The sequence below is a fragment of the Eurypyga helias genome, unplaced genomic scaffold, assembly GCF_000690775.1.
Source record: "Eurypyga helias isolate BGI_N326 unplaced genomic scaffold, ASM69077v1 scaffold34022, whole genome shotgun sequence".
Classification (NCBI taxonomy): Eukaryota; Metazoa; Chordata; class Aves; order Eurypygiformes; family Eurypygidae; genus Eurypyga; species Eurypyga helias.
The window spans coordinates 4,471-29,719 of NW_010234740.1; the positions used below are offsets into that span (position 1 = coordinate 4,471).

Here is a 25,249-nt window from a genome sequence, read left to right on the forward strand (position 1 = left end):
ACCACTCCCTGGAACGAGCCGAGCTCTTCCAGTACCTGTTACTTTTCCTGCAGACAAAGCCTGTAAATAACCACCTGAAAACAGGAGTCTATTAAATGCTCATCTTTGCCACTACCAGCCAGACATGTAACAGCAAGAGCACAGCTGGGTTTTGACAAGATCTCATTTTCCATGAGGCTGTGTTGACTGGGGTTAACTCCACTTCAGCGAACCCCAGCTCAGTGTTCCCATCGCCTTCCCGAGGATGAATGCCTTGCTCGGCAGCTTCGTTACTCACCCATCTCATTTGCGCTCCTCGACTGCTGGCAGATTCACGCTACGTGTTCTGGAATTTCCCGTTTTCTCAAAATTAAAGTTGGCCTTTCAAGATTCATGCACATAAATTACTTCAGCGTGCTGATTTGCAGATGTTTATCTCCAGGCAGCAGCACTGTGGAACTGTGTAGTGGTAAGTACTTCTTCAGGATAGGGGAACTATCGTTCAGTTCCTGCAGGTCTAAAAAGAAAAGAGCTGTACAAAGACACGGCCCTCCTTAAACACTCCACTACCAAAAGTCAAAGGGATGTTCATTTAACCTAGGAAGCATTACGGACCAGACAGGCACCACCGATCATGTTTCACAACTTTAATAGAATATTCTATCTATTCTGTACAAATTGAAAACAACGTATTAAGTTACAAATGTGTAAGGTAAGGCTGGAGCACTCTACATGCCTGGTCACAGTGTTGATACAGCTGCTATTCAACTGCTGCCAGAGGTTGGCAATGGATGCTGAAACTAGAAACATGTACCTGAAGTGCCACACAACAACAGAAGGTGGTTCTGAAGACTTCAGAGCTTTAAATAAAACAAACTGTGGAATGGAATAACTTCAGTGCTGCAATAAGACACCAAAACTTCAGATTTATTGAACTGTATTTTGATAAATTTGTGTTCATAGTGAAAGGTCCTTCCATGCTGGACACTAAGCAATAAGACTACTGGGAATTTTCTGGTTCTTTGGCTGCAACCCACTTCCATCAACAGTAACAGTTTGGCCTTTGCATTTTGACCTTCATCCAGAAGAGTTGTCATTTTGATGCAAGTTTGTTTCTTCTGTCTAGACTACTACATGGAGACCAATTCAAATGATTTCTTTTACAAGTACCCATATTGTATGCAAAAGAGGAAGAAGATTTTCAAGTATATTAAAAACCTATTAAAAAGCACTAATTCTGTCAAAGTACTTACAAACATGAATAAATAAATAGTAAGATGAACAACTAAGTCTCAAATATGACACCCCCTTCAGTGAAGTAAAATTACTTCAATTGGTTTTACTGAGATAATAAATATGACATTTAAAGCTGCTCAAGCACTAGTTCAATTTGTAGGTTGCAAGAAACATTAAAAAAAGGGGGGAAGGAACTAGCAAAAAAGTCATATTGCTCTATCAGTTTCAGCTACCATACATGAAATCCATTTACTTTAGCTTGTCAGCGCATTGCTATTCCACAATTTTCAATGTTTAACAAGAAAATGGATAATCCTCACTTGGTAGTCTGGACTATTCCCCTATGCGCATAGGGCAAAAGGCTCTAAAGGCCTATTGACATACTGAGCTAGAGTGTACCAACGGCTGTAGAGTGTGCTTTATTTAAACCTCATATTTCCCAAATGCATTGAAGTTGCCACTGTACATGTTAAGCAATAAAGAAAAGTTAGTGAAAATCATGCATTTTAAAACAAATTAATTTTAAGCATTGTTAATAAGATTGTGCTGCAGCGATGGAATATCCTGAACTGCAGGCCAGGTATCCAAATATTTGTTACAAGTTGTTCAAATATCACTTCCAAGTGGTGTTTCATTATTACTGTTGTTTGCATTCAGCAGGTTGGCTGGAATCTTTCTGTATAAAGGGAAAAAGAAAACACACAGTTAAAAATGAAAATGGCATACAAGAAAATACTTCAACAAATAAAAAAAATGGACTATGCAGTTTTGAACTAACTAGAGATACCATCAGCAGGTACAAAAATGCTACACGTAAGCTCAAGCTAGATCACAAACTTCTCTACAGCAGTCCCCCTATTTATTGGGTCTCCCCCTGCCCCAAACTGCTTGGTACCCCAAAATATTTTTGATCTACCTTAGCGTTCTTTACACACCATCCAGCAGGCCATGGTTCAAACAAACAAGAAAGCAAACCACCTTCCACTCCCCCCAGCCAGAGGCTCCATTTGACTTTCAGTTCCTATCAAAGAGCTGAACAATAAACTGCCACCCCCTTGCTAACTCTGAGGAGGGAGGAAGGCAGGCTGCTTATTCTGCAGCACGTCTGAGTTTTCCGTTAGAAGCCTTGCCCCTTCTGCTAAGGTGATAAAAATGCAATTAGTGTGTTCATTTCTTCTAGGTTCTGCATCACCAGCAGGTAACTATTCAACAGTTTAACACCGGGCAAGAAGTCCACATGTTAATCTGAATATGTACAAGTAGAAACACCTTCATTAGGTAGTAAAACAACTTCCCCTTTGGCAAAAGGAAGTGTATTTGGGAAGGAGAACAAGTACTCAAAAAGTTAACAGCTTCAGGTTTTACACTGCACTTCCTGCTTTATTGTAAAAGAGGATTCTTGGAGAATTTATTCAGTGTGTTTCCTGTTTGCTTCTCCCTCTGACATTCTTAATATAGTTTATAATAAATAAAATAGCAGTCACAGAAACGTGCTGAATCCTAGTAAACAAAATACAGGTATAAAACACGACACCTTGAATGTCAGTGATCACAAAGTGTTTCTTGGTAAGTATCCTAAAAAGCTTTAGGTCTTGCAAAAGCAGCAAAACGTGCAAGAGTTCATTATACACCAAGTTACCAAGAGCTAAGGTGACTTAAGTATTCTGCCTGTAGTGAGGAAGAGCAGGTGCAGCTAAGATTCCTTATCACAGGTTTTGCCCTTGATAATCTGCACTAAACCCAGACTATTTTTTCCTTCCTCACCTAAACTGCTTTAGGGTTATAGCGGTCACTATCATTCCCACTGGATTAAAGCCCAATGCTGTCTCTTCTGCACAGATATACCAGAGACCTTTCAGACTTCTTCCTTCCCTCCACATCTTGCTAACTGCAACTTTGTGCTCTCTCATCTGCCTGGGGTTGCGAAGGACACGGATGTGAATGCTTTTTCACTGATCTGGGACTAAATACAGCATGAATTCCTCCTTGAAAAGAGGGTACATTTACACAGAAGACAGAGCTAGCATTCACTTCATCTGAAGTTTAATGCTCAGCCAAACCCCTTGCTATATTTTCTAATAACCTTCATGCTATTTTCTTTATACTTGTCTTCATTTCTGTAAAGACTGAAATCATATCACCACATATAAACCTTTATCTATAACAACTGAGTCACAGAGGTTACGAAGTTCCTTCTTAAGGACCTTTCAGTATTGATTACTGCTCCCAAGACACAAAAGAATTCCACAGCTTAAAAGGTTCTCATATCTGAGTCAGTTTTTGGACAATTTTGAGAGGAATACTGCTACTTTACACTGTTTTTAGCTTACAGTTGAGGGCAAACCTATCTTGACCATGTATATAAAGAGCTGAAGCAGGGTGTAAGTAACAAGGCAGTATCTCAGATCCAGACTCCAACATCATTTTCTCTGTCATTCCAGCAGCACAGCACTGCTCTTGCTGGCACGCCAGCACGTGAGCTCTGCATCGCCTTCCGCTACCCCCCAGCCTCAGATGAAGCATCTCGCAGTCTAGTCCCGAGATGCCAACAGCACAGATAGATGGCTGCAATTTTCTTCAAGTTACAGCTGCCCCATCAACCTGCGGCCTCTCATGGCTCCTGTAAGATCAGGGACCAGACCCCAGGCTGTGAGTGCGATCGGAACACTACATCCACGCTCCCTCAGGCAGTTCTAAGCTTGAGCCTGCTCTGCCCACGATGCCCAGACTGCTGGGGACATGTGGTCAGCCAACCACCACCAATCCATTTATCGGCTTCAGACAGACCCTGCGCGACTTATCTCTCTGTTCCAGCAAGATTTCCATCCATGCTGTATTTCCATAAATTCACTTCCCAAGGTATCTTAGAAAGGTGAAGCGCATTGGCCAGGCAATAAAGACCAAAGACAGAGACTAACTGGCAGACATAAGGAGGAATTTTATCTTATTTTAAAATAAATTTAGCAGCAAACACATGCACTGAAATTCACTACCAGTGCTACAGAGACAAGTAAGAATTCTTGTTGTAAAGAAATCCTCCACTGCAGTCATGAGCAATGCTTAAATTGATATGAAAAGCTGTAGCATTTTTATTTTTACATCTTTAAAGTATTTCATAATATTTCCTTATTCTGTGCAGGGAGTTTAAACTACCCTGGGACTTTGACTCCCATTTGAGACACTCTTCCAATTGATTCACACAAGTTAATAAGTGAGACTACCACCTATTTTCTTCTTTTCTGCTAAGAAGCACGAGTATAAGGCTTTTTTTTTTGCCACTGGCTCTTACTTATTGCATCACTTGCTCAGAATTAAAAAAAATAAATCTAGTTACAGGGGACATGAACATTTTTCTTCTAGTATTTGACTCCAGAGGCAAACAATGCAAGAAACTTGAGCTAATTAGCTTACATGACATCAGCAATTACATCAGCTGCTCATGGACATAGAGGACATGCATCAAATTTAAAGAGGGAATTTCATCTAAAATTTACAGGATCATAGAGCTAAAAATGGAGAAGAAAAGCAGGTCTGAAATAATATTGCTCATGACTTTCATACACACAGCCCACTGCGTCTACCCATCCAACTAATCTGGAGGATGGGGGTCTAAGACCTAAGTATCCACGTTATTTATCTTGGCAATTTAACCTTTCAGAAAGGATCTTTTTCATGTAAAGATACTGCTGAAAGAGACACTGAGTCTCTATTCAACTTCAGTGTTTAAACAGATTGGGCAGGATCCATTCCTAGGTGATTCAATGAGCAATCGAGCCATTACCACCTTACCACCTTACAAGTCACTTTTTGGGAAACTTCCCATATGCTGAAATAGCTGTGCAGGCAGTAGGCACTAAAGCTGATGTCCTTTCCAGCAGAGGAGGAAGCAAGCCTTTCAATATTTCAAATGTCTTACCATGTAATAGTCCAGTTAGGAGTCCTAAAGCTAAACTTAATCTTTGTTCATTTTATAATACATGTTATTGAACAAGAAAACGCAAGGATACCAAATGTATACATGGGAATAAAACCTGGACCTAAGTGGTCTGAACTGCCTCCTCCACAACCGGACAGAACGCTTCAAAGGTTCTGTAACTGGCCCTTCTGTCACTGTTACTTAGAAGACAGACTAAGCACCTTGAAGCACATGCAGTCTCTGCCCACAACAGCTCTTTAGTTCATAATTCAAAACAACATTCTACATTACCTTGTCAGCTACTTTTCGATTCAAGCATAGCATCAGTAATGTAAAATAAAAGGCAGCGAAAGGAATAGGGCATGCAAGCACACATCAAGATATATTAGACAAAACAAGCTACATTATCTGGTTTTGTAGCATCTTCTGAAGCTACTTCCTATCATCTGACTGCTTAGTCTTCCAAAGCCACATCATTTATCGCGTAAGAGATGATAATCTGGTTCTAACTGAACAACGTACTTAAAACTTACAGGAGTTAAGAGGAAGGAAGGAGGAAAAGGTAAAAACGCAGAAAGCGTTGATGTTTATGTAACAAACATAGTACAACAATAAAGGAGGAGGTAATATGGAAATGGCTGAAGAGGAAGAATTGGATTTTAAAAGAGACCAGAGAACAGTTATTTTCTGTGTACATGAAAACTATTCTAGATATAAGAAAATCGGGGGGGAAGGGGTGTGGAACCGAAAGGCAAAGAGGGGTAGGAGACAGGGAGAAAAAGGACCAGAAAAGGGAACGAACAGAAGAAGGAATGGAATACAGGATTACAGGTATGAGTCTTAAAAGACAAAAACCAGAATTCCAAGCTGACGTGAAAAACTGAAGCCAGTGGCTGAAAACCTTTAATTGTAAGAAGGGAAGACGACAGTGCAACAGAATGCAGCAGGACAACATATAAGCTGTTGTGACAAATGGATGTTCTATCACTGCGGGTGAATGAAGAGTGCAAGTGTGTTGAGGCAGAGTGGCTGACTTCTCAAAGCATCACGAGATTGGAAATTAAAAAAAACTCCACCCAAAACCACAACACAGCTCAATTTTGAGTTTGACAAAGGCAAAGAAGGGCACTGTCCATGCAGAGAGGGAATGAGTTGGAAAGATTACAGCTTCTCCAAAGTAATCAATTAAAAATGGTACAAGAATAAAGAGAGGGTGGTATGGAGCCTGTTGCAGGCAGTGTTCTCTGTAAGACAGGGGATGAAAGGTGGAAGACGACAGTATAAAACAGAAGGAACTTTTTTTTCCTTCTTTTAAATAGAGACAGATGAGGTGTGCAGTACCTGTTCAGAATCACAAGAGCTCAAGAAAAGGCCTCTCAGAGTGACTACCTTTGTCAGGCAGCATAAATAAGGTTGGAAAATACTAAGCAAGCTGACAACTTACAGGAGTTCAAGATGACAAGAGGAGACAGTTCAGAAATAATTTGCAAGTACACCAGAAACAGCAGAGAGATGCAACATCGAATCGGAAAGAAGGAAAAAAAAAAAAAAGAAGAGTCTGACAAGTATCAGTATCTTTTATCATGTGTAGATAGAACACAGTTTGAGTGCTACAAAGGCAAAGCAGAAGTTGTGCCTCAGGAAGGCAGAGGTCATCCTGAAAAATCTAATTTAATTACACGATTTAAAGGCATTCATCTCTATATACATTTCTATTTTTTACTAACAAAACCTAAACTCTGAAGCCAACATTCCCCCATTTCTCTTCCCCATACAAGGAAAAACAAAAAAAAACAAACCCCCAAAACAGAAAACCCTAGAAAACAAACCACATTGCATGGCTACAAATGGGACTCTTGGAAGTTAGGTATGACTGGAATTCCACCTTACCTAGAAATGTATGAATGATAAACAGACTTAAATTACACCTAAATGGGAAAAAATTGAAAGGAACTGTCAGCATGAATGAAAAGTGAAATGTACAAAATAATACAGGAGGCAACAACTATAACCTTCCAAGATACCTTAAGCTTTTTTCTACAGAATACCAGGTCCTCTAAAGAGTATTTGATACTCAGCACAAATACACTTCGCGTCAGGACTAACACTTCGTTTCTACGCTGTCCGAATTTCTCCCATTACAGGTGCACCACTGCATTTTGATCCTGCAGAGCAGAGCCAGATTACCAATTTCTGCCACTCTAATCCTGTTTGAGCGATCTTTCCACGAGACAGACTTTCTTGCACACTCAGTATTTCTCATTAAAACAAGCTCAACTCTTGATGCGGAGACAAGAAGCATTTACTAGCGATAGGATGATGTATATACAACTACATCAGAAGAGTGACATACTAAGCTGCTAAGACTTTCATCCAGAGATCAAGCAGTTTTGCATACCTTTCACTTTTTCATCTGTGCCTTTTTAAAAAATAAGAGCTGATGTTTTAAGAACTAAATGAACTCAAGTCTGTCATCACTCCTAGCTTCACTAAATGTAAGCATTAACTTTAACATGACTGAAGGATTGAAAAATACCTATCAGAAGGAGCACTAACCCTTAAGGCTCAATTTTAAACCAGGTCTCAAAGTTTAAAATTCAAAGTTGGAGACTAACTTTTTTTGATTTCTAGCTTAGTACAGACATGCGGAGTCTAACCTGCAGCCACCAAGACAACCAAAAAGAACAATTCTAAGAAAAAGGAAATAAACAAACAGCTGAGATTTGTCGGACTAATTTTAAGTTGAAGTCCAGCCACAGAATATTTGAATATAACCTTTCTATAGGAAAAATATGTATCATTATTATACAGAGATACCACTATGAAGTAAAAGCACACAGTTCTGAAATGATCTTTTTCTTGGTGCAGGTTCGTAGACAAAACCCTACATTTTCTCAATTTATGGAAACATTACCTTTTCTTTTAAGAGCAATTAGGGTGCTGAAGAAGATGAAAACATTGCAGTCAGAGGTTAGGGTGTTTGCTGGTTTTTAGTAATTTATTAATATTTTCACAAACTACAGCAACCTCAGTAACACTGCTCATAACTGTAGTCCGCATTACGACTGGGCACACAAAAATCCTTACCTTATGATCACTCTCTGCATCTTCTTCTTCTTCTCCCTCCTCTTCCCCCTCCAACTCCTATGACAAAATAGAGATAAACTAACAGAAATTAAAACAGGTTAAAAGTGCAACTTTTTGTAATGGAGAGAAAAATAAAATAGCAAATTGTATTACCACTGTATTCCAGAGTGTTTCAGATGTCAACATTAAAAGTACTTGGGCTGACTTAAAAGAACTCAGCATCTTCAAAATCTTAAAGCAAAATCTTTAAAAGAAGATTTATAACATAGATTTAAAGGATTCCACATGGCTTAAGGCAACTTTCCTACAGAAGTTGCTGCAATCTCCCAACAACTTTTTAAGTTCTACCTGACATATTATTTGGAATTTTACAGTTCTGGTAATACGTATATATGCCTAATTTTTTTTCTTTGTTTTGACCACCTTCCAGAGTCTGTTCATCTGGATTACTGTGGACAGGCTATGTATTCCTGCACAGGATTTTGCAGTATTTTCACACTCTGCTGTTACACACTCCGAAATCCAAGTAGTAACATCTGGCACTGGAGACAGATTAAAAATACATGTACGCTTCTAACAAGAACCAGCTTAAAAGATAAAAAGAAAATGTTTAGTCACTCAACAGCCTAAGCCCATAAGTTCATATTCAACTTGCAAAGAGAGAAAAGAGACTGAACGCTGAAGGTTGCCAGCTCACATCAGACCACCAGTGCGGTAACTTCTGATGTACTCTACTACAGCGAGCCTGGTGACAACTAGGTAAGTATGTTTAACCAATTAGCAAGAACACCACAGTAAAGCAGTAAGATAAAAATATAATTATCTGTAAGGGCTATTGGTTCATTAAGTGTGGTATCATTTAGTGGTTTTATGCAAAGCCTTTCACAGTATGTTTGTATTCATACAACGCTACAGTAAATGGACAAGAGCTCTTGGTATACTTCAAACTCCAGTCTAAATTAAGCCTTTATCCTGCACAGTTGCTTGCTCTCCCTTTTTTACTTTACATTTAGCAAGGGCCAGTCTTCAAGCTAAAAGCTGACAGCTGAATTCCAGTACTGCTTAAGTAACAGATACTTAAAAATAGGACTGAAGGTTCTTATCATGCAGCACTCAAGGAAAACCTCAACTTTAATTTCTGACTTATGTCAGAAAGCAGCTTTAAAAATAATTAAAAAAAAAACACAGGTAAGTGTTCTTGCAGAAAGTACTTTTGTGAAGAGGAAAAAACAGACACAGATTTTGAAAGTCAGGAATGCTGAACTTTTTTGGAAAGTATCACACAAGAGCATTTCTGAACAACTATTTTCTGCTCTATATAGGACTATTTCTGGAATTGGAACACAGTAGGTAATTAGTTATCTATAAAAGATACAGTATGCATCTCACCTCCTCTTCACCTTCTTCACCTTCTTCAAACTGAAAAACAAACCCAAGATTTTATTAGTTCTGCTAATATTTGCATACTCTTCTGCAGTAACAGGTCTGGCAGTTTCAGACACAGTAACTGAAACTATGACCCTTCTAGAAGCAAAGATCAACAACTCGCAGCAAGCTGAATGATACTTTCCTATTCCCAAGTAATAGGAATCTCTTACTTTTTCTTTACTGATTAGACTAGTATGTAGTATTTAATTACTAACAAAAAAGAGAATGGTTCCACCTACACGGTGACTAATAAACAAAATGCTGATAGCATACATACATTATCATCATCCTCTATAGCTTCCCCAGTGAAATAAAGCACAGCACGAGGGACTATCCTTTCACGGAAGAAGTGTCCAATTTCAAAATCTGCTGCTAAAGTAAACTCTGAATCTTCATCCTGTAAAGAAAGTCAGTTTGATTTTTCTACTGAAAAAAAAAATGGTGTGCTAACCACGAGCAAACAAAAGTATTTCAGTTACATGTTTGAGAAATATCACATTGTCATCAACATGAACCTTCAGGTCACACGGACTTTCAAGTATATTTAACTTTACAATAAATCTCAACTCTGCAAATCTGGATTTAGACTTGCAGTATTTCTTTTATTGTTACAGTTTCCTACCTTCTACATACTGGCCTACTAAAGCTGATATAGACTTTGCTGTTTCTGACACCTGATGTTACATAATTGTTCAGACATTAAAAAAACCAACCCAACAGATAGCAGCCACGCAGTAGTGCTGAGTGGCTACACAAAACAATGACCTTTTCTCAACCGAGATCATTACAGATGTATCAGATCAGCAAGATGTGCAACAGCAGAACATCTACAGATTACTTGAAGTCAACAGTATCTTTCATTCTGATGAAGCTCAACTTTGATAAAAGCAAAAATGATAAAAATACACCGAACTTAATAAAAGAACCCCAAAAGCCACTACAGATGCTCAGCAAAACACATACGGCAAAAAGCAGTAGTGTAATTTTGGAAATGTAAACTTACCAATGACTCTCCATCACCAGACACTGCAATAAGAAAAGACAATAAATTTAAGAAAAGTTTGTACAGTCCAGCACACCTCAATATTCAAGATGACAAAACACAGTATAAATAAAGACCTTCTCATACCAGAAAACTGGGGTTTACAAAGCCTTCAGCAGCTATTAAACCTTTAAAGATAATTCAGATTTATCCTAATTAAATCCACAGAAATTGCAAGAATTCTATGTGCTGTAACAATAGCACCAAACCTGCCATTTTGATGTCAACAGTATTTGCACAGAAAATACTTCTTTTAAACAAAGATGGGTTCCAAAGGCATGCAGATCACATTTCTCCCCTCAAAGAGCAACACGTTTTGTTCCTATGTTATTGTGACTGTAGCATTAACTTTATTTGGCTGGAGCACTACAAATCCTGTCCTGTCCCCCAGCACGGATGATAACAAGTAGATTAACATTTTGTCATGAGTTTGCAAAGTGTGGTTGAGAAAAGGCCTGTTACTGTAACCACTAAAGAACAGGGTGGGGTTTGTTTAAAAAGAGAACACACACCACACCACTCCACCTCCTCCCCAAAAAAAGAATCAGATTTATCTCCTCCACTCAGGTGCCATGGTACTGTGATCCTACCATGAAAGTGATAATTTGACTCTGTCTAAGTTGAAAATGCAACTATGAACTGTCAGCAGATATCATAGTCTTATCTTTCTTACAACTGTTACCTCCACAGTTATGTCCTTTAAGTATTTTTTAAAAATAATATAAAGCTATCACAAGGCAAACAAATCTCTCAAAAGTAACATTTTTGGAATCCATCTAAATTGTTTTGAATATGCGAGTACACATCTAACATTAGATAACTAGGAAAATTAGGAAGGTATGTAGGGGGGCTATTAAGGATCATTAATTAATCACAGAAGAAACCAAGAAACCACAGGAAGTTCCATCACTTCACACAAAGGTCTAAATGAAACACATGCTCGAACGTGACCAACAATGGAAGAGATTGCTTCTGTGTGCTAAAAACCTCAAATTGATGCATGGAGCCATCCTGTGGTAAAACAAGTCAACTCCTTTAGGAGATCATACACGAGACTCCTTCCATAGTATGAATCCTGCTTATTCAGCACACCTAACAGCCAAATTCCACAGAATAATGTCAGAATTAAATGATCTGTTAGGATGGGCTGCACTTTGCCATCTTCCTCTAGTAAGAAATGTACAATGAAGCAGCATAGATAGTTTGTAGGTTTAAGCTGTATAAACACAAACACACATAAATAAAACACAACATATTTTAAGAACCCTAAACTCTCAATTTCCAAGCTTACCCTTTATTGGGCTGAAGAAGTTAAAAAAAGAATCATTAGGTACTTGTTTAGTAATTGTCCGAACTGTGCCTCGACCCTTGTGTTTCTGTTTTTTCTTGATTGTTTTAACTGTAACATTTTTTCCTTTCTTCCAGTCAATAGTACACCTAGAGACACGTGGGAAACAGCATTTTTACACATCAGTGAAAACAAGGAACTGAGCATTACAGCAACAAATATCATGGCAAAGATGGCTTATCACCCTCTAGATAAAACTAGTTTTACACCCACTGGCGACTGAACCTCCTTGACAAGCTACCAAGTAGATACACTGTCGTGCTAGAGACTATGTACCTGTTGGACATACCAAGTATTTCCCTAAATTAAAAAGCTAAATAGGTTGTCTTTGCAGAGTAATCACTACTCCACCCATACTTACATATCTCTTTGTCCCAAATACTAGAGTTTTGTAGCCAAGGATGTGATTAAGCTATTCTAGAACAAACAGTTGAGAATTAGTCTTTCAACAGTCAGACCAGTAGAAAACAATACATTATGTCCTCTCACTAGAGACCACGGCAATATCCAGTTACCCTAAAAATAAATGCACAGGGTGGCCAGGGAGAGGCACATTTTAGTTCTCCAAAGAGCAGTGCTCAGACTGACTTGGCATTAGAAAGAGATGACTTTTCAGCTCCCTTCTGCGACTGTGCAAACACCCATCTCAGTTCTAAGTCCCCATCCACCTACAGTTTCACCCAAAACTGCACATGGCAAAGAACAAGTGGTAAACACAGCTAGTTCTCTTTCAATGGAAATAATGGTGTCACAGTAACCCTTAAATGCCTCAAAATATCTTCTCCTATAGACAAAAGGTCAAAGTCAATAGTTCCAACACTTTTCATTGTTAGCCTGTATGAAAAGTCACAGAAAAATGTCTTCTTGCTCTACTTACTCTAGTATCTAACACCTTCGTGAACTGAAATCAGAGTTTTGACAAACCAGTAATTTTAGAAAGCCACTCCTCCTCTGTAGTGACTTAAACATAAACCTTTTGCTGGTATTAACTAGTTTTCTTCAAAATGAGCTAACCTTTTACTTAGGCACAGCTTTCAGTAAACATGCAAGGAGACATTTTGCCTCACTGCAGGTGAGTATGCAATTGGCAAGACCAACAACCTAGCACTAAAAGCCAAGATGTTTTGAGGCTGTCAGGGTGCTTTCAAGAAAGCAAGTATTTGGCATTTCTTAAGTGTTACTGCTGTTGGTTTTTCTTTTTTTTTTTTTTTTTTTTAAATAGGGCATAAAACAAAACCTCCCACCAAAGAGGGATGGACAGAAAAACACATCAAGAAAGCTAAAGAAAAAATAAGATACAAGACAATTTTTCAGTTGTGTCAGCTCTGCTCTGGTGTGGCACTGAACATCAGGTTTGGTTAGACAAAACCATCTTTGACCCAAAGAAAAACTGTAATGTGGTGTCCAACCCACTAGACTTCCAGAACAGAGATGAGAATTCACCATCCCACAGCTGGTGTTTGAACACATCTTATTAACTTAATAGATTATTAGTAATCTATTAAATCTGAAAGGTGTAAGATTTAAAATGCACACAATGTTAAAACATACCTGTATCTTTGTTAGTTCTGCATGCTGAGGCTAAGATCATCATTCTCCCTACAAACATTCCTGTGTTTTCAGTCAGAAAAAGCTTTATTTTATCTTGACTAATTATTCACAGTAAGAGAAAACAGCATCTGGAAAATATTATTACTTCCAAAGTTTTATTTGAATTTCAAGTTTTCCTTACCCTTCACAATCAACTATTTCAGGTCCTTCAAATGAAAAGGGATCTGTCTTGTCTGGCTCCGATTTCATCTTGTATGTTTTTGTCAGGACTGAATTAGAAAAGTAGTCATTGGGTCCAAAGTGGAACTCTAATGAGAAAGACTGGAAGAAAGTTCCATTATAATTTTGTTACCACTCATTTTCATCTTTGAATTAGTGCATCAGCAAAATTACCATTAATCAAACTCTGAATATGGGTAAAAAGAATTTGATGGCAAACATATCTTTCCAACTACAGCAGAAGCAGGAAATTAAGAGTATCAACCATTTCTGAACATGCAGGTTCAGAACAACCTTGTGCAGCTAGAACAACCTTGGCTGGGATTAACATTGAAATTATGATCAGGTAATTACTGCATCTCATCCACCCTGACATACAGAACTAATGTCTTAAATGCAAACTTAGAAAGAAGTACTTTGAGAAAAGTCTTGGTTTAATTTTCTGTGGAAGCCCAGTAATCATCCTTTGACCAAGGATTATGAAGTTGTTATTCTGAAGTCATTCTGACATCAGAATAACATCATCAGGTTCTGTTACTCCCCTGACTGATCATTCAGTGTCATGATCTTAAAAGAGACTGAAACAGATTTTATTTCTAATTAAAAAAAAAAATATCTAGATTGCAGGAGTCTCTATGTAAACAGTGCACCCCACCATAAACTAGAGTATTTTTTTTCCATTTGATAACAGAAAATCCTGCAAAAGAACAGACTTCACAAACTGAAACCTAAGATTATACATGTCATAACAGGTTACAGCCTGAAGCAGGTGTTTCTGCTCACATCTGAGCCTCCTGTGGCACCTGAATATTTGGAGAAATTAACTTTCTTACATGAAGAACAGAAGGCTTTTTTACGGAAAACTAACATACACAACACACCAATTTTCAAATCTTACAGATTTACAGCTTTACAAGCTTCAAAAGCTGCTTGCACAACACTATACATGCTCACTTGGCACACAGGATCAACTGTGAACTACTTGGTAAAAATCAAACTCAAACTGCCTTGGAACAGGGGAAGCAATAAAGGTTTTCAGCAGCATTGCTTTAGTTACTTGAAGAGGGAAAAGGTCTGCAGGTCAGTTCAACAATACAGAAGGGTTGAAAGTCAATACCCCCACCATCACCAGACCTACTGCACAGCCACAGCATGCCCAACAGTTACCTTAAACGTTTTATTTACTTCCCCAGCAATGCACCGTAAGAACTACACCTAGTGTGCCAAAACCCGCTAGCTGTGAATATACTTCCCCAGGCACTCTTCAGACTCAGGCAGAAAATGGTCTGTCATCATCCAAACTCTGCCCTGTCATCCTCTCTTTTTGAAGGCCCACCATGTGCAGACAGGATAAATTACTGTGGACAACAGCCTGTTCTAAGACATTTATCCCTCCTTCATCTCCCAAAGGCACCTTGATCTTTCTAAGACCCCATGAATCTCCTCACATGACTGAAATCTGGAAAGATAGTGGTCAAGGAGCAATGAAGACCAGTGGCAACAGCAGCCCTCTCAACTCACGTGTTCACATTTAAGCAAAGGCAACCATTGGGAAGCAGATGTGCCCTGGGATTGTCTGTGTTGGCTTCGCATAGCCTATTTCAGTTTCACTTCTACTTTAAAGCAATTTGAGACAGCTAGTATGGTTTAGAGGGTGTCTTCAGCGAAGCCAAATCTCTCTGGCAAACATGCTCATGGGAAGAGTTACAAACTTAGCTTATCCACTACCAGTGACTAACACTGGTACCCAAATAATCCCACACGCTGTCACTGGGGTTATAAATAGACAACCAGTGGCACTACTTAGCATGCAAGATCCCATGGACTAGCAAGACAAAAATATCTGCAGGGACTGTATTCCAGTATTTCGTTCTGTACCTGCTAATTAGGAGACAATAAGAAGATTCAAATTGCACATACTTTTTTGAAGTGCTGTAATAACCTTTCCAGTCATCTCTATTTAGACATCTTTGCTTTTGATATTAGCTTACCTTTGCAGCATCTATTGCTAAACTTTCCCTGTACTATGAGATGTTCTCATGAAGTTCAAAAAAGAAAACGAGAGAACTTCCTTATTTTAAGCTACTTAGGTTACACCCAGATGCACCATCCAGGTCTGAATATGCTGGCTAAGGATCCTGATGTCCAAATATTTAAGTAGAAATTATATTTATAAACACATAAGTAAATTTATTCATATGACTATAAATAAATAAAAGCAAATAGTTAGGGAATCACTCGTGCTTCACGCAGACAAAGGTTTATATATACACAGGCTACAGCAAAAAGACCTTTGAAGCACTATTACTCTAGGCAGGGGAATCTACTTCTGGAGGACTGAAACTAAAATTTTTCACTTTGGGTCAATGGTAAATCAGAAATTCTTAACTGCCATGTATTTATTTTAGCAGCAAAACCTAATCCCCAACAAATTAGCGTATTTATTACACACTGGTTATGCAAACTTTTTCCAGTACAAAGCAAATCACCCATCTTCACTAGCCAGAGAATTTCAGACAGTCACACACAACAGGCTAACAGGTTTCACTCAAGCTGTCAGGAATGCATCCTTTTGTTTCCAAAGACAGAAGGGACATGGAGTTTGTCAGCCTTCCATTACTGGATTTCATGTAGCACTGGAATGGAACCTCTTCACAGAAATATGCTGTCAAAAGGTTACGAACAGTGCGAGAGAAGGTAAATCCACTGACTTTTTTTAAAAGAGTTCTTCAACTTAAGGTACTGTAAAACAGAGCTGAGCGAGAACACAAAAATGCTGAAGGCAAAACCTATTATTTCCAAATCATCCAAATGCCACTGAATAGACATGGTTCAAGAGAAAAAACCACCAACTTCTTAGAAGGCTTTGTGCTTAATTCATTTTCTTCATAAAACTCCTGTTCTCTCCTTCAGTCCTAGCAATATATAGGAACTTAATTCCCAATTTTCCTCTGCCCATACTACCTCCCTCTCACCAGCTCAAGTGTTTTGGACTTAAGCTGTACTTTAAAAATTAGGTACATTTTTAGAGGACCATTTCATATATTTTTCTATACTTTTCAATTGGCACAGTATCCACCATCATTTTTTGGATTAATATTACAAAGTCATACCTCTGTTTTTGCCAAAATATTTAATATAGTAAGTAGCACCCAGCATTTTTTTCCCACAACTCATTTTCAAACCAAAAGCAGCCATGTAACTTTATTAGTAAGAGTGGCTAATTTGGAATTTGAGAAAGGAAAAAGAAAGTGAAAACTAGACAGAACTGAGCCAGAATCTTAATCCAGAAATTACAATGATGTCAGAGATGTCCAGGCTTAGGATGAAAGAGCAAAGGATCAGAAAAACTGACCATTTAAAAGGCAAAGCATGAAGACAGTAGCCTAGAAAGAAACCCACCATACACATTCCAGCCAACGGAAATGGAATGAAAATTTTGAAATGCTGTTCACTTCACTGCTATAATCTTCAAGAGAAACAACCAGAGAAACTCACCATAGGCTGTCCAGGCTCAGAAAACTTAACTTTAATATCCTGCAGATGTTTCAAGATGGGTTCATCGTATTCCTACGAAATAAAAACAAAAACAGAAATTCCTATTCAGGTGGCAATATTTAGAAGAACAAAATGTTATTAACCCAGCTCGCTTGTTTAACTTGTTCTTAAGAAACAACTAAACCTTGTAATTATTCAACAATTTCAGCTAAAAGATCAGATTTAGATGTGAATTTCTTCATTGTAGTTGCAAATACCACGTGCCAAGTTCTCAATCAATAAGCCTCATCTTCAGTAACTAAAGCTGCTACCATGCTACGCTGCACAAACATTGCTGAAAATAAAAACTTCATTCAGGATATTCATTGCTGGCGAGATTCACAGAAAGATACGCCTCAGGGAATTCTTCCTTAACAGTATTAGAAGCAATTAATATAACCGAAGGCAAAACTACGTAAGCTATTTAACACAAATTCAACCAATTCATGGGCATGCTTATTATATCCTTGCAAAAATGATCCTGTTGCTGTTGCAAGCAGCACAAACTTGCATTTCAGTATCTACAAAGGTTGCTACAAGATGACTTCTTAAACAAGCCACACAATGTTCAGCAATTCAGGTCAGCTCTTCTGCTTATCCATCATTAGCCTTTCAAGCATCTTCAGGAATAGTATCAGGGATTCTGAAGACTCAAAGATTTGGTCTCACATACATTCCACAAGCACTCGCTACTAATTGGTAAAAGTAGCAATTAATTTTTAACACAGGAAAGAAGTTATTGTTTCAGAGAAGAAACTTACTTGTACTAATTCACTTAGCATATCTACATTCCTAAAGATAGTAAACCAGAAGTCTGGAATTCCTTTGACATTTGTCTCTTCTGCTTTTTCTTCTATTACCATTGCATTTTTCAGGTCTCCCTGTGAAACAAATACAGAATCATTTAAGAAATGAAATCACAACTTCTTAATAGATTTCATAAACAGAGGTAGATGTACAAAACATCTGCCACCTCCAGAGCAATGTTTAAGGAACATTTACACTGGGTTTTTTTCACCCCTTCTGTAAATTAAATCAAGACACAAGGTTTATTTACACAACACCACATGTGTACATTTAATTCAGATTTACTTTCAACACATTTGGAATTCTTCTGTACAAAGACTAAATAGACATGACTTGACAAAGAAATAATTAAAGCACATTTCTACCTCTCTACAAACAGGAAACATATACACATTTACATTTTTCTGTTAATCTCATTCCTGTAGCTTCATGTGCCATTTACAGTATTTCAGAGGTCAAAGAGAAATTTTACAAGAAATAGTTTTAGCAGCTAAAACTTGCAGAATACTTGGTAAAGTTGGTTTTCATGGTTATTTTTCATTATTACACTATCTTCAATCATTAATCTTTTGCGATACAGGATTCCCTATGCATAACTGATGTTAAATGTTATAAAAAAAGAATGACTAAGTCACTTGTCCATGCCGCAGAAAACAGGAAATTCGCAGTGTGAATCAGGTCTATTGCACCTTTCCCTCTACACCACTAGATAGCAGCAAACATGTGAGATCTTAACAGCAGCTACTCGGGTTGTGACTAGCCAAGAACAGTAAGCAGCGGTTTACCTGCCACCAACTAGAACACAGCCCGTCAGTGCTGTAGTTACCCGAAGCCTGACAAACCTTTTTTGCTTACGCACATGGAGTACTGTGTCATGCTAAATCTCGTGAGATCAGTAAAAACAAAGAACAATTAACTTTGTATACAGAACAGTGTGTCCAAAGAAAATGGAAGGAAAACAGGCCAAGTAAAAAATGCGAAGAAAACCTGACAGGATGGCAAACACAGAAACCTGCTTACATTCCCTGAGAAAAAGCAGCAAGCCATGAGTAAATGTCCAAAAATGACCCTGGAGTAAAAGGCAGCCTGAAGGTTGTATTATCCTTCCCAAATCTAGACAGCTCCTACTCAACAGACAAGTAGGAATCCCCTAGCCAGCACAATTTGAGGTCAGTTCCATTTTATGACTAGGTGACATGTCTCTAATCTGCATTTATGGAAATAAAAGCTAAGTATGTCCCCCAAAATAAAGGGGACAGGCAGACAAACAGCCAACCTTCTATTATCTTGGGGTATCATGTAGCACTGGAATGGAACCCATTATCAGAAAGATACTGTTAACAGGTTACGAACAGTGCAAACCAAGGCACCTTTTCAAGTCACTCAAGTTACAAACCTGAAAAAAAGGCTAAACTGAAAGCTTAAAAGCTTCCACTGGACATAACAGTGTATTCACCACAAAAGCACATTACTGATAAAGCCTTTATTTCCAAAAGATGAATCCTTCAACAGAAAACACTGTACAGGAATTAATTCTGACAATCCCATGTATCAGTAGTTCACTACCCAGCTCGTACTCACAGCTAGTTTTTCTTCCTCCTCGTTTTCACTGTGCCATTCTGACTCTGCATCTGTGGGTTCAGCCTCCCCATTAATAAACTCTCTTCTCTGTTTTAGAAAAATCAAGAATGTAATTGAAGACGTAAGATTACACATATGCAAACATAACTGACATGGCTAGGAGGTGACAAAGATGATGTACAATCTTCCCACCTTATCAAAAAGGGGTTGATAGAGTGCTGCGTATTTTCTCTCTAAATCGTGTACTTCTTCATAGAATTTAGCTTCTATATGGGCACATTTCACCTGGAGCTGTTTCAAGGCATCAATTCTTCTTTTCACTGCTTTTGGTAAACTAAAAAGCAAACAATTCTTTAAGGTTAAAAGTTAGTTGCCTCGGCATTATTTAACACATCTGTTAAATGGGCTGCTTATAAATACAACTTTTTCTAAAAAGCTTATTATGTCAAACATTTATTTCTTCAAAACTTGTTTCAAAAAGTTGAAAGAATCCTCTCCTACCCAGGTTGTTCTCAAAGGTGTTATCTTCTGTTCCATTCCCTGTGGCCACCACCCTCCCCGTGTAGTTGAGAGATCTGAAATTAATACCTTTGTTTACACCTAAACTTTGAGACTAGAGTTGTGCTGATCCTTCTATGAAAACTAAGAACTGTGCATTCTACAGGGGAATGTTTTGATTCATACGTCATACTCGGAAAAGTACACACTGCCCAAGTGTACTTCAAATTATTAAGCGTTTATATATAGTCAGGTAAAAAAACCACTTTTTATAGCATTTATTTTTTAAAAAGAGGTCTACAGCTATGTCCTGTCAAGAAATAAAAGCCCAAATATCTGTGTAAGGCAAAATTTTGAAGTTTAAGTCTACTCTACAGTTAATACAAAACTAAAGTTTCAAGCTAGGGATTTACAAGTCCTGAACTCGTCCACCACATCCTGGAAAGCAATCTTACAGAAATCACCCACCAATGCAGCGCATGTTATGAAAGAATATGGGTCACAGAAGGAAACAAAGCAGGATGAGAGAAGTTATTTCTAACCAAAATAATAATAGCCAAGGAAAATACTGAACTGGAGAAAAACATGTTTGGGCTTTTGTGTAAGCAAGTTAAAACCTGACTCTTCCTTCCAAAAGGAAGCCACTAGGAATCATGGTTTAAGTCAACCATTTTTCTTAGCAATCATTTGTTCTGATTTCCTACCTTAATTACACAGTAATAACATTCTATTATGCTTTCAGTCTTTCAAGAATTTTATTATGCCCTGTACTTACGTTTCAATGTAACTTGAAGGAGTAAGCGCTGTGTTGTCAAGACGTTCCTGCAGAGCTGCCAGGACCTGTGGATTTTGCATCACTTGGTCTGCTAGCTTTTCTATAAAGACAAAACCCCACTCTTAGAACACATCTGAATATATTTATAGGACTCTTGTCATACTGTGTGCCTTACAGTAGTCACAGTACAAATACCCAGATACATTTACCAAAAATACAATACATTTACCAGATCTCAAATAGCACCACTAGTTAACTAAGAATCATAGAATGGTTTGGGTTGGAAGGGACTTTAAAGACCATCCAGTTCCAACCCCCCTGCCATGGGCAGGGACACCTTCCACTAGACCAGGTTGCTCAAAGCCTATTGGAACTCAAGCAAAATTACTTCAGGATAAGACTTCAGACAGGATAATGATAGAAAATGCACCTTTCTCCTTGCAAATATATAAAAACTTTGCTTATAGAAGCAAGTAGTACATTGATCATGACAGCAAACTTCCCTTTTATGTAAGAAAGTCCAAATAGGAGTTTCTCTAGCCTCCCCTCCATATTAGTGTCTTCCCTTTTATGTAAGAAAGTGCAAAATAGGAATTTCTCTAGCCTCCCCTCCATATTAGGAGTAGCTTAAAAGCCACATATAAATTTGCAAAAGAAGAACCACTGAATTATACTTCCAAGACATTTCTAAGTGTTTCCAGTTAGCCTGACTCCTGATATAAAACTGATGAAAACTGTGTACTGTACAACAAAGCAGCATAGCACTACAGCCATTTCCTTGACAACTACTGATTCTTTTACATCAAAATAGTTTTACAGTCTGTAAGACTCCCCAAAAAGAGTCATCACAACAGCTCACAAATGACTACTTTTATGGGAGTTCAGACCTAAAATGCTTCTGGTTAGGAGTTAAAAATCCTCACTAATAACCACACAGCTGGGTCACAGTGGGAAGACATTTGCTTCTCAAATCTTTCTGTTCTTTCCCCAAGACATTAAAAAACAATGAATTGCACAGCACATACTAACTTGATGAACTTTTTATACAGGTGGGTTTTTGTGTTGGTTGTTTGGTTCTTTTCTTTTTCTTAACCCAACTTGACTAAGAATTGTTCAACACTATCTACCAGTTTATACGTGATTTCCAACTGCCAGTCACAAGTTTTCTTTGAGAAGTGAGACCTACAAAATATTCAGTGACCATCTAGGTGAAACATATTTCACATAGTGCCTCATGGGTTATTTCATGCTACAGTGAAGATTCCTAGTCACAACACAGGCAAAAATACTTTCACTGTTACAAAAATAAAGCCTTTATTTTGCTTATGGCTGCAATAAACATGGAAAGTAAACAGTTGGCCTAGAAGCCATTGTTTTACTTTAAACAGTGAACACATCCGTAGTTTTGACTGTAAAGGTGTTGGAACTGTAGACAAAGAAGCCCCAATACACAAGGCAATAGGGTTATTCCCCCTCTGTAATATTACCTACTATCTCTTACCATTTTTGTCACTTGCATTTTTAGCGGCCTCTACAGAATCTGAAGCAGTATCTTCTGTTTTACTAAAATAATTAAAAATTTAACACATTAAAGAGGCATCACTTTATGAAAACATTAACATTTAAGAAGTATTCTTAGTTTTCATTGTTTACTACAAGGTAAGTTTTATAAACAAGTACATCACTAAAATACATGTACTGATGTCTTCAAGCTTCTCAAGAGCACAAGTTTGGATATAAAACTATTTCTCCTAAGATAAAAAAAACACGCAAAGGAAGGGGGGGGGGGGAAAGCCCAAACCCAAAACAAAAAAAACCAACAGATAAAGTAATCTCATTAAGTGAATGGCTGGACTTTCATCTGTACTCTGTCATTCTGGACAGGAAAGTGTCATTACTCATGAGGGAAAATACAAAACACCCTTTCAGCATGATGAAGAAAAACACGAGAAAGGATACAGATGAGAAAGGCAGATAAACAGAAGAACAAAGTTCTTTGTTTCAAAATTCTATATCAGGTTATTTGATTAACAGTAAAAACATTAGCTTCTACTGTAACGAGATGTCCTTACCCTCCCCATCTCCCACCATAACGTCTTCCACCACACTACTTGTGTTGGAGAGAGGGCCTAGAATGAGTCAACAGAGAGCAAGCATTCCCTGCATTCCCTGACAGTTTATAGGTCACAAAACACAGCTTGGGTATTGCTGAAATTAACCCTTGGATACAAAAGGAGAAAAGATATCACATATGCAAATGGGTATTATTAGTTACCGGATAGACTAGCTTATCCAGCTTACCCTGGTGCACAGCAAGCCTTGAAAGACCAGCATCGCACAGATATTTACAGCACTTTAACAACACTGTTACCTATCCCAAAAACTGCTACAAAAATTAGAAAATGCAACAGTGCCTCCTGCTTGCTTAAATCATACAGACTAGAGAAACAGGGAGGAACAGTGCTTTCTTCAAGTCCTTCTCATTAAAATATGAACACTTGAAACTGCATCAAGACAACGCAAATTATGTTAATTCAAGAACAGTCATTCTGTATCCAATACACTATAGTCTCAGCTCCTCCTGTACCAAATGAGCTTTTTGTCCTTGCTGTAAGGAAACAGCCTAGTTAGAGAAAATATTACCATGTTATTCTTATCCCAGTTGGGTAATCCATTGCTCACAGGTAAAAAAATACTCTCCCACAGAAGACCACATATACAGTCAGCTCTAACTACCTTGTTTTAACATCAAGAAAACAGTCTAACATACCTGTTATCTGCCATCTGTGTGCCTGTATCCACCTGCAAGTTGAAACAGAGTGTTTAAAAATACCTTAACGATAATTTGTTTACCTCAACAGAAGATGCAAATAGAACAGGTCATTCTTTAAAACCTCAATATAAATTAACGGCTGCTGGTTTTGCTAAGAAATTAATCATGGGTAATCTCTTGCAGTAAAGTGAATAGCTACCATAATATCCAATCCAAACTGGAATGCGCTCTTTGTTTTTAAACTGTGTTAGGTGCTTTCACTTGATTTGAAAACAACGAAAGTTCAAATTAATCACAATACCTCCAGAATTACTTTTTCTTATGTCACCTGAGCAGAAAAATATGCCTCCCTTGTCTGTCTAATCGAGGCTATTTTTGTGAATAGCTGCTTCTACTGCACTATAGTGAATGACACCTAAAACTGCTGCTAGATAAAGGGAAGCAAAACACTGAAGGAAAGAAATTATTTGCCAGGAGGAGGAGTTTAGAAAGCAGCTACAAAGGCAGAATCCCCTGAATAAGGATTTGCCTTGAACTCATTTTTTGGGAGTGAGAAAACAAAGACAAAATATAGAATTTGGTATTAGCAGTGATTGCAACCAAGTTTAGCGCAGCCAGTCCAGCTCCCAAGATCTAAATCAGCTCTCCTCAGAGACCAGAGGGAGTTAGATTGCCTAACTTATTTTGCTGTTATTTCTTACTGGGGTGAAATATCCTAGACTGCACAGCTATTTTAGCAATACAGGTTGTTGTGGTTTTTCCCCCATTCTAAACAGTTCATCACCAATCCAGATAATCCCTACATACCATACAGAAACATAGGTGATATTTTCCACTGTCAAGCTTTCAAGAAGGCAGATGTTAGTCTGCAAGTCAAAATTTAGACTAAAAAGTACCCTCCATCATTCATGAGAGCCGACAGGTCTGATTTCTTAGATTCTGCATAGGTCCAGCAGGCTGATCTTCAGCCCAGCTTCCAATACACAGCTACCAAAGATGAACCTAAGTGCTAATGACATCTTGAGTGGCAGCCAGAGCAGGAGACACAGATCACATGCACTCTCCCATCTGGAAAATGTTCATTCTTTCAGTATGCAAGAAAAGCAACACTTTCCCAACCACTTGAATTGAAAACGTTTGTTCAGGTACAAAAGTACCAAGAAGTATACTTTAGATTATTCTACAGGAAGTAAACCTGCTTAACATCTTCCAAAAATTTCACAGACTGGGCTCAAATGTTTAAGTCCATGAACAAACAAAAGGGGCTTCTTGTAAACCAGATTTGTTTCAGCAACCCAGGCATATTTATTTGTACTTATTCCTGCCTTAAACATAACAAGGGAAAGTAGCACTTCCAGCAACCATCCACCAGAGCAAAATGAAAGAATTTTACTATCTTACAGCTGAAGAAATAAAAGGAGCCTACACGTATCTTTCCTTCCATAGCAGACAGAAGGCAGGGGAAAAAAAGG

General features: G+C 38.1%; 1 protein-coding gene across 2 annotated transcripts; it reads right to left on the reverse strand.

Annotated features, from left to right (window-relative positions):
• Positions 1-611: 611 nt before the first annotated feature.
• On the reverse strand, positions 612-23,804 carry NAP1L4 (nucleosome assembly protein 1-like 4). 2 transcript variants are annotated; one of them, XM_010146543.1, is made up of 14 exons: positions 23,775-23,804; positions 22,506-22,567; positions 21,005-21,104; positions 19,924-20,065; positions 19,732-19,818; positions 18,105-18,224; positions 17,305-17,376; positions 13,769-13,908; positions 11,980-12,125; positions 10,650-10,672; positions 9,924-10,043; positions 9,608-9,637; positions 8,219-8,275; positions 612-1,891 (listed from the first exon to the last, which is right to left on the reverse strand). In XM_010146543.1, the coding sequence occupies exons 1-14, from the start codon at positions 23,786-23,788 to the stop codon at positions 1,853-1,855; spliced, it is 1,152 nt and encodes a 383-aa protein (XP_010144845.1). In that variant the 5' UTR covers positions 23,789-23,804; the 3' UTR covers positions 612-1,852. The 2 variants fall into 2 exon arrangements, with proteins under 2 accessions (XP_010144845.1, XP_010144846.1); XM_010146544.1 differs by lacking the exon at positions 612-1,891 and having other exon boundaries at positions 8,261-8,296.
• Between the last annotated feature and the right edge of the window lie 1,445 nt (positions 23,805-25,249).

Coding starts and splice junctions, on each gene's coding strand:
- NAP1L4 (XM_010146543.1), bottom strand. Junction 18,225..19,731: donor AGGAGGAAGAAAAACTAGCT/GTGAGTACGAGC, acceptor TTTGTTTCACAG/GGAGACCTGAAAAATGCAAT. Junction 1,892..8,218: donor ATGCAGAGAGTGATCATAAG/GTAAGGATTTTT, acceptor CCCTTTATACAG/AAAGATTCCAGCCAACCTGC.